This window comes from Mercenaria mercenaria, chromosome 15, assembly GCF_021730395.1.
Source record: "Mercenaria mercenaria strain notata chromosome 15, MADL_Memer_1, whole genome shotgun sequence".
Taxonomy (NCBI): domain Eukaryota; kingdom Metazoa; phylum Mollusca; class Bivalvia; order Venerida; family Veneridae; genus Mercenaria; species Mercenaria mercenaria.
The window spans coordinates 7,363,392-7,381,605 of record NC_069375.1 but is presented as its reverse complement, the minus strand read 5'-3'; the positions used below and the strand labels follow the sequence as shown (position 1 = coordinate 7,381,605).

General features: G+C 34.8%; 2 protein-coding genes across 3 annotated transcripts in view; both read right to left on the bottom strand.

Moving 5' to 3' along the window:
* Positions 1 to 5,795: 5,795 nt before the first annotated feature.
* Positions 5,796 to 15,703, bottom strand: LOC128549193 (uncharacterized). Its single transcript, XM_053525720.1, has 4 exons — positions 15,668 to 15,703; positions 14,209 to 14,499; positions 6,829 to 7,172; positions 5,796 to 5,957 (listed from the first exon to the last, which is right to left on the bottom strand). The coding sequence occupies exons 1-4, from the start codon at positions 15,701 to 15,703 to the stop codon at positions 5,876 to 5,878; spliced, it is 753 nt and encodes a 250-aa protein (XP_053381695.1). The 3' UTR covers positions 5,796 to 5,875.
* Positions 15,704 to 16,437: 734 nt separating this feature from the next.
* LOC123536350 (uncharacterized) overlaps positions 16,438 to 18,214 on the bottom strand; it is a 41,419-nt gene continuing 39,642 nt past the window's right edge. For both annotated transcript variants that reach the window (XM_045319512.2, XM_053524467.1), the window contains exons 8-9: positions 17,242 to 17,440; positions 16,438 to 16,596 (exon numbers count right to left, since the gene is read on the bottom strand). In XM_045319512.2, the coding sequence (XP_045175447.2) occupies positions 16,515 to 16,596; positions 17,242 to 17,440 (281 nt within the window). In that variant the 3' untranslated portion in view covers positions 16,438 to 16,514. The remainder of the gene's footprint in view (positions 16,597 to 17,241; positions 17,441 to 18,214) is intronic.

Sequence of the window (18,214 nt, the reverse complement as noted above, 5' to 3'; positions counted from 1 at the left end):
GCCGCAATAACTTGTAGTCGCATACTCTCCTAGCTGTTTTAATAGATTTTTGGATTCGTACTCAAGGTTGCTCGTACCTTTACCTTATATGGTTTCTTTCGTATATTTTCAGTATTTACCACACACATGTTACCATTGATCCATTCCAAATAAACCACATAAAGGGACTTTGTGCTTTGTTTTTCGATGATAACTAATTGGTTATACTCGCTGGCCTAATCATTGGTCCGGTACATATGTACCACAAATGTAGGAATAGAGAAGCTAAGAACACAAGTGTGTTTACACTGCCACTTTAATAGATGGACTGAAGCATATAGGCGGGAAATCAACAATATCTAGAAAATGCTGACCAGTGCAGCAGAGCGTGATGTAGTGGAATTTTACTAGAGTTCCTTCAAGTAGCATAATACGGTTACATGAAGCTCAGCATAATTTTGACCAAAATATTTGGATGAACATATAAGACGGAAAACAATCGATGCCTTCATGTGTATCGTCTTATTCTCGTGCATTTCTTTTTCATTCTGTTTTCATGCATTCTGTTCCTGTGAGTTTTGTCTAAAGATGTTTAGATCTAGTATTCTAACACGACCAGCGAATAACCTACATACATGTAGAGCAAAATCTAACTCGGGTTATTCTGCAATAAACCACTCGCGTGCAATGACGTCATCTGATCCGGTCGTAAAAAGTAGTTACCATTTCTTCTAACACTGTTGATACTAGTATGTCGTGTTAGAATCATAAGTTCCCAACGGCCTTCGTGATATATTCTTATGCATAAGAACGAAAAACACTGGTTATTCTACCATAAATCACACTTGGGAACTTATTTCTTAAATAGAAACAACGCCATCGTGGTTCACTTCCTGCGCGTCTGACTTTTAACCGCGGTATATAAGACGACAAACCACTCGAAGGTCTTAATAATTTCTTAAGTAAAATAGGAAAACAGATCTATTTGAAAATAATACAAACCTAAAGCGAAAAATGGAACAAAAATCTTCATCGTCCGTATAATTAATGTTGTCCACAAGCCAACATTACTGGCTAACCTTTGCTGATTGTGGAGAGAGATAAGACAAATCGTGATTTTAATTTGCACGATTGGTTTGATCAATATAGAAAGTTGGACAAGTGTTCATACATGTAGTTAAAAGAAATTAGTAATGCGTTACCTCAGCTACGTTTTTGCCTGTCCTGTTACTGTTGCAACGGTCGGCACAGAGCAGGAGGTACTTGAAGTCGGGGCGATCTTAGAAAATCAGAAATGGCTGGGTTTTTTTTACGGATTCCAAGTGAAGGGTATCAGCTGTAGCCGATGGTAGGCTGTTTCATGTGGTAATAGTTCTTGGGTAGGAGTGGGGGTTCATGGGCAGTTGTGATAAGGCTCCGTGCTGGAGTGAGACAGTAATCGACAGGAATACTAGTATCTACTAGATAATGATGATTTTTAATAGCACGGCCAACTGAGCCTTACTTTCTATCGACTCCGAGACATTATTTGGTCAAGACGTCAGGTATCCTCCATCTGACAAACACTTCTTGCATATACTGCAAAGGTTATGGGGCACAATGTTTCCTTTGGGAACAGTACTCGATTAGGCATTTCATCAGTATTGTTTACCTTCGTACAGGTTGAGTTTCCCGAGAAGTCAGAGGATGCCGTCTGTAGAAAAATCGACTCCGTGTCTGTCATTTTTAATGTCAATTTTCAAGGAAAATGTCACAAAACGTATACTTCCTAACTACTTTTCTTTGTCATACTAGTATATTTAGATGTACATGTATCAATATTTGTTGATCAAACTCAGGTCAACTGTTACTATCCATGACACAGTGAGACATAATCATAGTCATTGTCCCGCGACTCGGGGGCCATTTTAGCAATGATAGGATTACCCTTTTATTGAAGTAACAACAATATGTTTTCCCATTTTCACAAAGAAATACACAGAGAAACTAGAACTGCTTTCGAGAAAAGCGCATGTCTCACACAACTGCCTAATCACCTAAATAGTAAGTCTGTCTTTATATATATAATTTTTGGTCATGTGAGTCTAGATGGACTTGTATTAATGGTTACGTAATTGTTGGTCAAGAGCCATTATTCAGAAGTGCCTGGGCCGATTTCGCTAGTTATCAAACTTGGCTAATGAGTTATTGGCAAGCACATTTTGTTCAAGTTTGGTGAAGATCAGATGAGAAATGTTCGACTTACGAGTGCGGACAAGCTTTGTGACACACACACACTGGAGTAAATCAATGTCTCCCACACCACTGTAACCATATTTCTTGTGTTCCTGTTTAAAGAACTGCACATGTAAGAGAACAGAAAGATATACCAATCATACATCTAGAACAGTATCCTGGTCAACTCCAGGGATCACACTCTAGACTGGAACTCTTTAAACAATAAAGTCAACAAGTTCCACATTTAAGATGAAATATTTTATTTCATTAGTTTCATATGTAAATCATAACCATGTATATGAAATCTGCTTTTTGAAAAAAAACAATGATACATGTACAATGTTATCTAATTAAATTAAACATGCAGTATAAAGGAGAACATTGTTCTTTGACTAAACAACAAGTTTTCATTCCAAGAATCAAGAAATGAAACACACACTTGCATATTAACATTACCCTAACATTACATGCTTTCTTGATAAAACATAATGTATATTTCCAAGACCAATATTATATATCTTCCAAGTGGATCATCCTTCAAAATTCTGAACACATATTCAGAACAGTAAATCACTTAAACCTTATCCTGCTAAATTTCTATGATGAAATTATTTATCTTTCAATTTGGACAGTATCATTAACTGTTAATAGGAGTGCATATAACAAGGATACTGACTGAATGGCGAACAGTGCAGATCATGATCAGACTGCACAAATGTGGAGGTTGGTCATGATCTACACTGGTTGCAAAGTTAGAATTAATCCTGCCAGGCAGCAGGATCCTGGTGCACACTATACTGGGACTCTTTAAAAAGAAAAGTTAACAAGTTCCACATTCAAGATGAAATATTTCGGGTTTTTTAAGTTTCATATGTAAATCATAACCATGTATATGAAATCCTGTTTTCTAATAAAGCAATGCACGGTTACTATTTGAACAAAGAGGAATTTAAAGTTATGTTTGCATTGTTATAAATGGATATGAGGCTTATTTTGTACCATTTCCTGTCCAGTTACATTTGTTTGATGCTATATGACACCTATATTGTTATATAGCAACTAGTGAGGTAAAGAGTATAGAAAATACCAAAGCACTGGATCAGTTTCAGTTGAAGTTTTATAAGCTGATTTTAATAAAAAGTCAACTCCAGACTGTATGGTTTATGGTGAGATTGGTGCAAAACCTGCACCATTACTGGTTGAACATAGGATGTTGTCCTACTGGTGCAAGCTGCTGAGGATGATAAAATTAGAAAAGTTTCGTATAGAGCTGTTCTTGCTCTTTTCAGTGGTAATGATTACAAAACCGATTGATTATTATGTTCACAAAACATCAGATCATTTTTGTGTTGTTTTGTTTTGTTTTTCACGCCTTTTTTCAACAGTATTTCAGTCATGTAACGGTGGACAGTTAACCTAATCAGTGTTACTGGATACTGCACCAGTGCAAACCTGTTCTCCGCAAGTAACTGCCAGCTTCTCCACATGAATTATCAGAGGTGGAGCACGAATGATTTCAGACACAATGTCTTTTATCAAATAGTCACGGAGAACATACGCCTCGCCTGGGGATCCAACCCACTACCCCGCGATCCATAGACCAACGCTCTCCCTACTGAACTAAGCGGGCGGGCTACTAGTTAAACAAAGAAGGAATTCAAGCACTGTATATTCTGCGATAAACAATGGTTGACGCACTGGCCGGTAAGAGAGCAATATGATGTCAATTATGACATCAAATTGCCGCATGAAGTCCGATAAATTTTTCATCGGTTAAATGAAGTCCAGCATAATTACTAGTATTAAAATATATCAATGGACATGTCAGAATGAAAACAATCAAGGCCTTCTTGTGATTTATCGTCTAATTTACCACGGTCAATCGTTCAAGTGGTTCAGTATTTCACTACTCGGGCTAACGCCCTCGTGGTTCAATTCCTACGCATCTGAACTCTGAACCATGGTAAATTAAACGATAAACCACTCGAAGGCCCTGATTATTTGTAAATTGAAACGAGACTTACTGATCACTTTATACAGAACCGGCATAGTCGAGTAGAACAGTCGTCTAAATGTTTAGTTTAAAGTTCCATAAGACTTTAAATTCTATGTTGAAAGGAGACGAAGTAACTTTCCAAATAGATTCTATGCACAATTATATGGTTAGAGAAACGCAACATTGAATACTGCACATGGACTTTTAAGGTAAGTGGCATAAAGGGAGGTAATCAAAAGAACGGATTGAATAAAACATTCCAGTATTGCATCAATATTCAGACCTTCGACAAGTCTCTGTCAGAGAAAACAATTAAAGGAAATAGGATTTTACAACAAATCGATATATTTTATGGTTATAATGTAACATGTGACAGCCACATTTTGAATAAAGGCATTATGAGCCTTAGAGAATTATAAAACTGAGTTTGGTCATGAAAAGTAGCTAGATATTTTACCTAAAATATTAGTAAATGTACTCTGTAACTTTAGAGTTATAAATCATAAGTTTCCTGTTGAAAAAGGTAGGTTTTCTGCCATTGAAAGTGAAACTAGTACATAGAGGATATTACGTGAGTGCCTATTCATATTGAATTTATTAAACGAGTTGAATAAAGTAATAAAATGCGAGGCTCGTTCGAGCATTTTATCAATTTTATTCAACGAGTTTGATAAATTCAATGTGGAAAGTCAGAAATGTTATATTCTTTTTATCACATGTTATTTTTACCTGTCGAAACATAAAAAATCTACTTTCTTCTACTATATACACAAGTCAATTTGACCAACTTCTCCTATACTATAAACGGCGTCGACGTCAAAGCTTTATTACACACTTGTGTATTATCATTTTATGTAATGGCTTTATTACACTCATGTGTACGACCAATTTCCCGATCAAGTTTTAAATATGACGCTAAATACAAAACCCCGACAGATAGCGTACTGGTATCAGGGTATGTGTATACGCATTTGAACAATTCAGTCGGCTGTCGAAATGCACAAGCACAGAGACGACTGATTTTTCAGGGACAAGTGATTTCATTAACTTGCGATGTATATTTGTATAACTGTTACAATGCATTTCTGGTCACACTGGTTATGATATAAAAGAGATGTTAATTTCGTCGAAAGACATCACACGAAGACTGAAAGCAAAATATAACGATCAGGGGTGAAAACATGTCTATACGATGAAATTTGCACTAAACTTTGCTATGATAAAGATTTGAGTGACTTCTACTGGGCTTGCTGTAGATAGTGTACCAGTGGAATCTGTACATGTTTTTGTTTACGAAAAGCACATCTCATTGAATTATGAAGTCATAAAATCAATCTAGATTTCATTTACGAAGTAAAGTACCTCAACATAAAATCCGTAAGTTGTAGCAGCAAAATATCTGCTAACAGCTCTGCGTATGATTAATTCAGTAAACCGATGGAAACATAAACTAAGAAAACGTAACATTTCCAAAGTTGGTTAACGGCGCGAGTTTGCCTGACTTACATCTTTATTTTAACTAACTATCACGCAGATTTCTTGACTTACAGTAGTGTAGATATGCAATATCAACAATTGAAACAAAAAATATCAACCATTGAAACAAAATGACTGTTAATTTATTAGAGATAAAGAAACGTTGAACAAACTAAGACTGTATCATTGTGACATAGGTACATCGACTTATCGGCCTGGTATCGGACATATCGACTTGTCAGCCACGGTAAGTGTCGGGTCGACACATTTCTGTTTCGACATCTCGCTCCTAAAGAAATAAAATAAAGAATGTTCAAGAAAGCATTATGTATGTACATGATAACAAAATGATAGTATTACGAGGCGTCTTAATATGAAGTAAGGCACTGCCTCAATCGGGAATCGATCCGACTTCAACTCATTCCATAAGATTTGAAAAGAACTGTCTAATGACAGCACGGAAGGACACATTCATTTTATTTCGATAGTTAATATCTCATTCGGTATATCGCATGTTACTGTAGACGGATCGATTCCGTATCATTTTAAAGGTAGATCTGGGAATAAAAACAGCAATACCCATATTTGTATTGATGTGCAAGACGTTGCGGTTCGCACAAGTCATGTGGACGCTTATTCTTCAAAAAAATCCGGCCAGACGCTCTGTGCACGTGCCGGAAGGGCACATTTTTTTAATTCGATAGTATATAACTCAATAGCGACGAAAATCGGTAGAATCGATTCCCTATCAAGCGACAGACATTATATATTTTTATTCCCAGACAAAATCCTCCGGAGCTTTAATTATTATCTACTACAATGAATAGATCTCAGCAGTATCTATTTTGAAAACTGCACATATAACGACATACATGACTTTGTACATGAACAAATGAATGGATTAGAAAACAAGGAATATACTGGCTATCTCTACACAGGTAATTTAGTCTGAAACATGTGTCCTACTTCTTTCCGATAAGGTGTCTAGGACAGCCATGTACGTCGTGACCGGTCTAGTCTAGAATCCACTTTGACATTGTAGCGTACATTGTAATAGCACATAATACTAGCTATCTATGAGTGTTTAAATGTCTACTTAAAATTTAAGATATCTCCAAAATATTAAAATAAATCAGATGACTTCATTTTTTCTAACTTACTGATTAGGGTGCAGCTGTCCCTCAGATCCACAGATTATTTGGAAATCATTGGCACAAGAAATGCTTGCAGCGTTCTGGCAGAACACGTTCTGAACGATGGAGTGAATTGGGTCCGCTGTAGTTGCTGCTGTAGTTGATGTTATCATCACCGTCGTAGTTGTCATACCAACGGTTGCCGTCATTCCAATAGAACCTATCCCTGTTTGTATGGCAGGTGCCGCTGTTGCAGGTGGCACTGTCGAAGCAGGTGCTGCTCTTGGTGGTGGACATTCGCCGTGGCTAGCAAGCTTGAGAGGATTGTCGCCGTATGTTGAAAGAAGACGAAGTAACTTTCCAAATAGATTCTATGCACAATTATATGGTTAGAGAAACGCAACATTGAATACTGCACATGGACTTTTACGGTAAGTGGCATAAAGGGAGGTAATCAAAAGATCGGATTGAATAAAACATTCCAGTATTGCGTCAATATTCAGACCTTCGACAAGTATCTGTCAGAGAAAATAATTAAAGGATATAGGATTTTACAAGAAATCGATATATTTTATGGTTATAATGAAACATGTGGCAACCACATTTTGAACAAAGGCATTATGAGCATTTAAAGTTTGTATAAAATTGAGTTTGGTCATGTAAAGTAGTTAGATATCTAGGCAGCATTTTTTTCTGTTATTGTTTGGGCTGTTTGGACTGTTATGTCAAGCATGCATCAAAAACTCGACGCTCCTTATACACATTTCTATTTATAAATTTTAGGTGTTCAAATGCTTCAATATTTCACCACTCGGGCTAACGTGTTTTTATAAAATAAAGAAGGGAAAATTATTCCTTATAACCGGAAATTCGTTATAAACGTCTTCGTATTAAGTGAAGTTTATTGTAGAACATAAAAATGGTCCAGAAGTGTAAGGCGATATGGCAGGCCTATTTGAAAAGAAACATGTGCCCTGTACTTCGAGTGAATTACGTATACTTTCTGTTTGTAGATCTATATTTTATATATCTGAAACTGTACGTTTGCCGAAGAATGTGTGAAGAACTGTGAGCGATATGCTTCTCTTGGAAATGGATAAAAGGACAAAGAAAATGAAAGTTGTTTTTAAAGTTGCCTTTTTCACTTTTTTGTCAAGAAGACATGCCGTTAACTTATACCCGAAGTAAATTTTAAAACGGAAATACATATTGAAAATCACAGGTACCCCTGCAGGCTTGATCTTGAATTATCTGCCCTAGAGAAAACAGAAAATACTAAAAACTCCGATTTTTAAAGGCAGATAATTCAAGATCAAGGCAAGAAAGCTGGACATTTAAATTTTTATTTCTATTTCAAACTTCTTTTTTACTGACTGAGAATTAAAGCAAAAACAGAATTATGAGATAAAACAAATCATAGGAACCCAGCCTTGGTCATCAATTATCTGCCCTTGAAATCCGGAAAATACTGAATAAAATCTACTTTCAATTACAGATAATTCAAGATTAAGCCTGGGTATCTATGATTTTTATGCATATTTCCGTTTTAAACTTGATTCTCAGTCAGTAAACGAAGTTTAAAGATATTTTGCCCATATAAAAAAGTTTGTCCTATATATATATACTCCCATAACTGGTCATAAATATATATAGGCAACTGTGGCATTTGCCCTAAAAGTTCCATACTACTTTATCTATTTAATCATTTAATTTATAGTAAAGATAGATAGATTAGCTGTCCAAATAGAGAATATACATAACATACAGTTACCTGGTTAGAAAAAGTACTATTTTCAGTATTGCTCATGAACTTGCACAGTGAGAGTCATAAAGGGAGGTAATCGGTTACAAAAGATTGCTATGTTAAGGTAGTTCTGCATATTCGGACCGAATTTTTCTACAATGTAGAATTTTATTAAACCTTGATTTTTCAAAACTTTAGAATATACCTTAAAAATCAGCAAATAAAAAGATAGGTCGTGTGTTTGAATTTTTGCTTGACTGACATGAAAAATTTGGACCTCGCGCAATTTTTCATAATGAAGGTCTATGGGACAATCACAGCTTCCATAATATTTTCGCGAATATATAATGTTCCACAATGTAGATTTTAATGAAAGTTCTCGTAGTCATTAATAAAAAATATGGTCTAAAATGTGGTGAAATAAAATGTATAAGTCATTGTTCTTATTTTTTTGATATTTTACCAAGATTAAAGTAAACCGCACATTTCAATTAAATTTAAGACATTCTATAAAATTATTTAACGTTTCAGATGTTTTAATATCATATTTTAGCATTAAAAGACAGTAACAGTGCCGCTGTAATAAGTTTACTCACGGATTACCATTAGTTCAAAAACAATTTTCATTTCAGTACGCCGAATCCAGGTTTTAGTCTACGTTTTCTGAATAAATGAAGTTACGCCATCACTTCCGCTCTATCTAACGTGCAGAAGTATTGACAAATATATGAGAAAACAATTGAGCAAGAAATTTATACATCATATGTTCGTTGCAAAAATGTGGCAACCACATCATAAACAAAATGGATGCTTTTAACGGAGCTTATATATCTATCCAATTACCTTAAGAATTTTGTTCAACAACTAAAGATATCCATTATCTATCAGTTTACACATTCTGACGATAGTAAAAAAAATGTTTGCTTGAGGTCCTTCGACTGGCTAGCCATTCATCAAATGTTTTATTACATGAAATTACAAATAAGTTTTCTCCTGTATTTTCAAAAGTATAGGTATTAAATGTTGAATAATATGAAATAAGGCAATGCCTCAGTCGCGAATCGTTACAGTCCATCAGCTTGCACAGAAATATGCATTTGTATCCATTTAAAGGTAGATTTTGGAATAAAAAATAATACTGTCAATAAATATATTTGTACTGATGTGCAAGACAAGTTATGTGGACGCTTATTACGCACAAGGAAAACGCGTATCTTCCAAAAAGTCCGGAGTCAGACGCTCTTTGCACGTGCCGGAAGACCACATTTTTAATTCGATAGTATTTGGCATATATCGCATGTTGCCATAGAGTGATCGTTACCGATTTTCATCGTTCGCGACCAAAATCGGTAGGATCGATTCCCTATCAATTGTCATATATTAAACAATGGAATGAGATATGTAATAAATTCAACTGGTGTTTTATAAGTAAATGAAATCATACTGGTTATCGTAAGTAACGTCGTCACTTCCGCAGACTTTCTGCAATTCGAGGCACAATTTTTCGTTGTAATGGAGCTCTATGTCGACAATGACGGCATCAACTTGTCCGGAATCAGGAACGCTTCCACCTTGGTGACCGCCACCGTGACCGTGGTGTTCACCGCTGTGACCTTGCGAAGCCGCGACCACAACTGACATGTAAAATGAAACATTCAGTTAAGGTATGAGACCCTGCGTGCTTTAATCTTTCAAATGACAGATACGATACTTCAGTTAAAAAAAGTCAAATTCATGTCAATAGTCAGTTAAAAATTTCAGCCCAGTAAAACGAATCCCGTACAGTATTGAATCCTAACCAGACATTTTAACAACCTTTTACGCTATTTTTTCCACAAATGAAATGCAATCGACCCATCGTTTACTTTAAAACATTTCTTATCTACTAGTTTTTTTCTTTTAGTCTGACATAAACCATGCATAGAATTCAGAACACAGGTTTTACGCGGATATTCAAATGGGCCGCTACCACTGTGTGCCATTGCAGTTGTGACGGTAATCTTCATTTTAAAAAAAAAGCTGTATATAATCGTTACTCATTAATCTTTTCTGTGAATTTAAACATTCAAAGTTATGTACAGACAGTACATCAATAATAGAAAATAAGGTTCACAATTACGTATCTTAAATGTATATTCATATATTTTAAGGGTGTTTAGGTATGGACATTTTCTTGATAATTATTACTACTGAGTAAGTAGTCGTGTATTATTAGAACATTAAAGGCAGCTATACATTTAACATTATATAAGAATATCCGGATACTTCATTCCAGACTCGGTATCTACATTTAGAAAAGTAACGTTCACTGGTACGCATTTAATTTTATATCGAATTATTTTATGCTGTATCAAATCGATATTGCCATTATCCTCTTTGACCTAGTTTCATAACTTGAAAGAACTTTTGTTTTACACGCTAAACAATTGATGATTTTTGATTTTGTGGTTGTCAAAGAAGCTGCGAGAGACCTGAGTGGTCATCTAATGTGCTGTTTAACTATTCTAGATTAGATGAGTACAAGTTATTACATTTATCTGTTTCATTCGGGACATAATAGAAAACCCACTTTTACAGTTTAGATTTTCATGAACATCTGATTGTATGTTTGCCTTATTATTATTATTATTATTATTATTATTATTTAGGATGTTTTCACGCTGAGTGGAGTACAAAGATAGAGATAACCGCATTTATATGGCGTACCATTTGGGTCCAAACTACACAAATACCGCTAGAAGAAATAAAGTTATACTTTCCAATTTATACCTACAGGTATAATTTTATTAATACTGGTGGTATCTGGGAACTTCTATTTTTTTATACCTGCAGGTACAATTTTATACCAGCATGTACAATTTTACACCCACAAGTATAAAATTATACCTGCAGGTACAATATTATATCTGCATACATGTATAAAACTATACCTACAAAATTATACCTGCAGGTACAATATTACATCTGCATGTATAAAACTATACCTGCGGATACAAAATTATACCTGCAGGTACAAGTTTTATAAGGTACGCCATTACTTTACCCCACTTCTTCTGGTCGATAATTACCATATAGCACAAATGGCATTTACAAGACAAATATATTCGTATTTTTTGTACATTGGAATGCTGTCAAATACTAAGACCTGTATCCTATATTATTGTTTGTTATTTTTGTAGTTAGGAACATGAAATTAGTGAATAATTGATTTACTCATGACATAGAGTGAGTAAATAATAGTAATATTAGCAACAATTAGAAGTTAGTAATAATAACAATTTTCATGATATTTATTCTCATAAAATCTCGGTAGATCTATATCTTAAGCAGATCTAAATCTATAAACATTTTGAATTATTCTAAATATTTTAATATCGAAACGTTACTAAAACACATAAGTCAGAAATTTTCACTCTGAAAAATATTTCAAAAAGCGGTTCAAAACGTTCGTTACTGTTAAAATTCCGTAGATCTTTCCTGCGATAAACCACGGTTGACGCGCGGAGCTTTAAGAGAGTATTATGACGTAAACTGTAACGTCAAAATTGCCGCATGAGGTCCGGTCAGTTACGCCTGGAATAGACGAAGCTCAGCATAATTTTCACAAATATATTTTCATGAACATATATGAATGAAAACAATCAAGGCTTTCGTGTGTTTCATCGTCTAATTAACCACGGTTTATCATTAAGATGCTTAAAAATTTAAACAACGCCCCCGATGATCAATTCCTGAAATCTGAAATCAGGGCAGTAGATGTGACGCGGCTTCGAATTAGAGTGAGAAATTAATAGGCAGGAATATCTACCAGGTTAATGATGATTTTGAATAACATGGCCAACTGAGCCTCCAAAACATTCTGTTTGGACAAGACAATAGGTATCCTCCACCTGACACACACCTTTTGCATATACTGCAAATGTTATGGGGCACAGTGTTTTGCTAATTCCTTCAGTACTCCATTCGGCACTATATTAATCTTGTTGCCTCCGTATGTGTTGAGCTTCCCGAGAAGTCTGAGGATGCAATCTGCAGAAAAATCCGTGTCTGGCATTTTCAAGGTAAAGCTCGTAAAGCTTATACTTCCTGACTTCTTCTCTTTGTCATATATTTACAAGAATACGTATCAGTATACTAAGCACAACTGTAACCATCCATGACACAGTGTGACATATCACATTAAAGTCCCGCGACTTAGGGCCATAATGGCACTCCTGTTATAGAAATTGTACGATTACCTTTTTGTTGAAGAAGCAACAGCATAACAGTTTAAGTTTTCATGATACCAATTTACTTTTCATGACAGTAGTTCACTAAGAACAGAAACGGAACATATTCGGAACGATTCTTCTTTCTTGGGGTAACGTGGTTCTCCTCCCAGTTGTGTACTCCTCCCAGTTGTGTCCCAAATGATAAACAGTAATATGGTGGCATAAAACTGCCACTACTTAATTATCAGGTTTCATGAAAACTTTCACGAAAATGATTTATGTTTTCACGAAAAGCAAAACAAATCACGAAAACAGATAAACATATCATGAATACAAGATGAATATCTTAACATGAAAATTTGCTCGTTACTGCTTCAAACTATCTCAGCATAACAGTTAAAGTTTTCATGATACCAATTAACTTTTCATGAAAGTAGTTAAGTAAGAATAGAAACGGAACATATTCGGAACGATTCTTATGACTTGGGGTAACGTGGTTCTGAAACACTGAACAAGGCAAACAATTTTCTTTCCATAAATTCTGTTGTGAAAATTATCTGGTTTCGCGAAACTTTTCATGAAAACGTTTCTTTAAACTTTTTGTGGTTTCGTGAAAAATTATCTGGTTTCATGAAAAATTATCTGCTTTCGTGAAAAATTATCTTCTTTCGCGAAACTTTTAATGATAATTTTTACGAAACCAGATAAATTTCTGTGCATAAATGGATCCAACAGAATTGATGGAAAGAAAATTGTTTACCTTATTCAGTGTTCCTGAACCACGTTACCCCAAGATAGTAGAATCGTTCCAAATATGTTCCGTTTCTATTCTTAGTTAACTACTTTCATAAAAAGTTAATTGGTATCATGAAAACTTTATCTGTTATGCTTTGGCAGTTTGGAGCAGTAACGAGCAAATTTTCGTGTTAAGATATTTATCTTGCATTCATGAAATGTTAATGTAGTATGAAATGTAGATATTTATATTTTATTTCGAAAAACGGAATAAAAATCCAATGACACTTCCTCTTGTTCCTGATAGTATACTTCTCGATTCAAACACGTTATTTTATAAAAGATTCATAACGTTACGCTGGAACTGATAAAACAAAACCGGAACTTAACATTATTATTTTTCTTTGAAACGTCATGACGTCTTTCCTGTTTGCGGACGTTGATTTCCCGCGCTTTGTTTAAATACGCTGCTATAAAAAATAGTTCTGAAAAGAAAGCCGTTCGACTATTTTATTTTTATTATAATATCTAGATATCGGTATGCAAGAAAAAGATTCTGTCACTGTTTATAGGTGCAGATGGGAATAACCGGCTCTCGGGTAACTGTTTAGACGGTAACTCGGTAGAAACCTCGTTACCGCCTAAACAGTTACCCTCGAGGCCGGAAATTCCCATCTGCACCTGTAACCAGTTAAAGAATCTTATAATATCCCTCACTGATCCAGCTAAAGCATGTGTCCCTGATCTGATCAGCTCTAAACTTCTTCGAGAAGGTAAAGCAGAACTTTCTGAACCTCTTTCACAGTTCTTCAACAAGTTATTGACGCATGCCTTCTTCCCTTCGTCCTGGAAACTAGCAAATGTTACTCGAAATTTTGAAAAATCAGATCCCTTAAACCTTCGAACTATCGACCAATCTACTTTCTTAGCTGCATAGGCAAACTTATGGAACGGTGTATTCACAAATATCTTTACAAATATCTCACTCAAAACAATCTCCTTACTTCTCTTTAATCAGGCTTTATCAAAAGTGACTCTAAAGTGAACTTACTGGTCTATCTTCATAACGACATCTGCAATGCTCTCGATAACGACAAAGAAGTTCGAGCCGTGTTTTATGAAGTTTCGAAGGCCTTCGACAGGTTGTGCCATCGCGGACTTCTTCATTACTTTTCCAATTTCAAATGCCCTCTAACTCTTAGCAATCTACTGTTTGTTATTGAACATCTATCATATCAAAATAATATTTCCCTATCCACTGACATACAACGTTTTATCATCTCATCAAGGAGATTCAATGCATGAGCTGCGACACCCCATACTTCTCTTTTCCCAATCCCAAACGACGACGAGAGACAATAGCATACTGTAAACATGCTCGTTAACTCGTTAATTCTTTCACTCCTCATTCCAAAAAATATTATTTGCTTAAAACAGGATGAAAATTGTAGTCGCACTTTGTTCTTTATAGTATATTTCTCGATTCAAATTATTTCAATTAATGAGAATTTCATAACGTTATGCAGCAAAAAATAAAATAAAATAAAATGGAACTTTATGTTGTGTGCGTCTTTATAAGGTCACAACACGTCTGACGTCATGTCTGTTAACGCGCGTCTGTTTCCCGCGGTTAGATCAAAATTGGTTGCAAAATGCACATCTCAACGCAAAAAATAAAAACAAAAAATTGTTGAATATATCTTACCTCGAAGTGAGGAAATGTTCACATTTTCACTCTCGCTACGCGCTCGTGAAAATACTTCTCAGTGAGATATAGAATCTATTCCATATTCACTAAAAAAAATCCCAAATATCCTCATATCCTCTATTTACGTAGATACATGCACACACCCTATTACCTGATGTCCACCACGCAGAGGGATGCGGCTGCCACAAAGGTATGAAATCAATAACGATGAGTAGTGGTGTTAGTTTTAAAAAAAGAAATAAAAAATACAGCTCAAAACACTATGATTTTCGCATCAATTCTAATAAACGTCCAATTGAAACAGCTGAATACATCTTTTTTTTCGCAAAGTTGGCGACCAGGATTAATTATATAATATGTTTAGGCATTTACACGTATGCCTGCACCAGAATATCTTCATGGAAAGTCGAAATAAAAAAATACAGCTCAAAACACTAACACCACTACTCACAGTTATTGATTTCATACCTCTGTGGCAGCCGCATCCCTCGTCGTGGTGGACATCATGTAATAGAGTGTGATGCAGTTACATACTTACTTTCTTAGTTTTTTTGTAGCTGAATATTATATAAAACAGACCGAACAGGCAAGTATTTGAACAATTATATGCTACAATGTCTATAAATCATTTTTTCCTTTTCGAGGTTGCATCGAAATCTTGAACAGACTAGTACAAGCATGTAACTTAATCTGTCCAGTTTCTACAGCTGACATCAGATCTTATATGCATCTAACTTTAGCTATACATTACTTATTATTAGTAGTATATATTTTTATATTATTATTATTATTATTATCCCAAACGCAAGTGTTGTTACACATTTGTATTCACATATGAACTTATTACATTTGTTACTATTACGATATGTTTTGAAGGTCGAAGTCCAATCATCAGAGTGTCTATTTTCCACGGATATGGGACGGGCAAACGTACGACCAAATTACCAATTAAGTTTTAAATTTGACCGCTAAATGAAAGAAAAAATGCCATGTCCCCGACCGATAGCGTACCTGTATCAAGGTATGTGTATACGCATTGGAACAATTCAGCTGGCTGTAAAATGCACAAGCACTGAGACGACGATTAGTTTAGTAAATCACTGGAAACAAAAACTAAGAAAACATTCCCAAAGTTGGTTAACGACGCGAGTTTTCCTGAATTTTATCTTTATTATGGTTCATTCCTATAACACCGATCTCTTGACTGACTGGTGTAGACATGCAACAATTGAAACACACTGATTTTCTTATTTATTTGAGATAAAGAAACGTTTAACAAACTAAGACTGTATCATTGTAACATAGGTACATCGACTTATCGACCTGGTTTCGGACATGTCGACATGTCCGCCACGGTAAGTGTCGGGTCGACACATCTCTGTTTCGCCAACGTGCACCTAAAGAAATGAAATAAATAATGTTCAAGAAAGCATTATGCATGTACATGATGATGTTATGTATATATCATTTTCCCCTGAGGCAAATTATTGTTTACTGACATAGTTTTAAGGCATCGTGTAATTTTTAATCCAGAATTTCTATTGTGTTCTGTAACAATACTGATAAACAGGTATGACAGACATTTTTAGAAAAGATTGTCCTTGATTTTTCCAGAATGTTCCTTTTAGTCTTAGTATTTGAAAGTTCTGGAACCTTCTTCATTTTTGCCTCAAAATTTAGTGTCCTGAAACCGGCGTTTTACTCGTTTTAATCACAGAAGCAACAGAATCGGCAGGCTGAAAATGTCACATAATGAAGTGCTAAGTATATGCATTACCACCGCTCAATGCTTGCCTTGGATTTATCAAAATTTGATTTTTTTATGATTTTTTTTCGCCTTGGTATCAGCGTATATTTGTGGAATTTTCAGATCTACTGTCCCTTGCTCCCTAAAGTGTCTAGGGCAAAAACCGCGCCAGACCAATTTAATTTGATAAATGCATACTAACAGACAATAACCTATCCTTAAATGGCAAACTTAAAATTTGAAATAACTCTAAGATATTAAAATAAATTAGATGGCTTCATTTTTCCTAACTTACTGATTAGGGTACAGCTGTCCGTCAGATCCACAAAGTATTTGTAAATCATTGGCACAAGAAATGCATGCAGCGTTCTGGCAGAACACGTTCTGAACGATAGCGTGAATTGGGTCCACTGTAGTTGCTACTGTAGTTGATGTCATCATCACCGTCGTGGTTGTCATACCAACGGTTGTCATCATGCCAATAGAACCTGTCACTTTAAAAAATTGTTAATAATAGACCTTGAGCTGACAATAACCCCCCATCCCCCCTCTAGGGATATTTCTACGCTATGATTTTCTTAAAGCATATAATATGAGCTATCATTTCAGAAATTCTGCCATCTGGCAGTCGGGTTCTTTTTACGTTACAGCCTACTTTATACGTTACCATTTATAATTTCTAGAAAATACTGACTGGCACTACAATTAGCGACAAATGGTTTCCTAGCAACACAATATGTCAATATATAAGACAGAGTATACAGATTTACATTTTGCATGTAAAATTGACATTTGTAGGCATGTGCTTTACGTTATGAAATATACGTTACCAAAATAGAAAATATAACTGTGTGATTTATATTTTAGTTGAAGTGTCTATGTCAAAAAAGAGATTGCGGTTATTACAGATAAGAGCTTGACATAATTATATCAGTTGTAAGATATTTCTAATTATTGCGAAAAAATAAGCGGTAATGTATAGTAATGAAGATGAAATAATATAATGTATATATGTTAACAATATGAGTTTCAAATTTATAATAATTATTCTTTTTCAAAAAGTCGAAAAATATTGGGATATTGTAAAATATTTTGATTAAATAGATATGTAATACGTGCGAATTCCATAAATGTGTACTATGTATTAAAAACATATAAATATATTTTACAAAATATAAATCTATGTAACGAAAATTACTTATTACCTAAATCATATATAGTTTTCTTCAACCTGAATTTACAATCAAGATAACAAAAAATCATTTTTC

Bases quoted from the DNA above. Each gene is read 5' to 3' on its own strand.
- LOC128549193 (XM_053525720.1), bottom strand. From the start codon at position 15,703: ATGTCCACCACGACGAGGGATGCGGCTGCCACAGAG. The intron at 14,500-15,667 runs GTATGAAATCAA...GCCTGATTAAAG, and splicing joins GGGATGCGGCTGCCACAGAG to AGAAGTAAGGAGATTGTTTT. The intron at 5,958-6,828 runs GTAAGTTAGAAA...TTATTTCTTTAG, and splicing joins GGACAGCTGCACCCTAATCA to GAGCGAGATGTCGAAACAGA.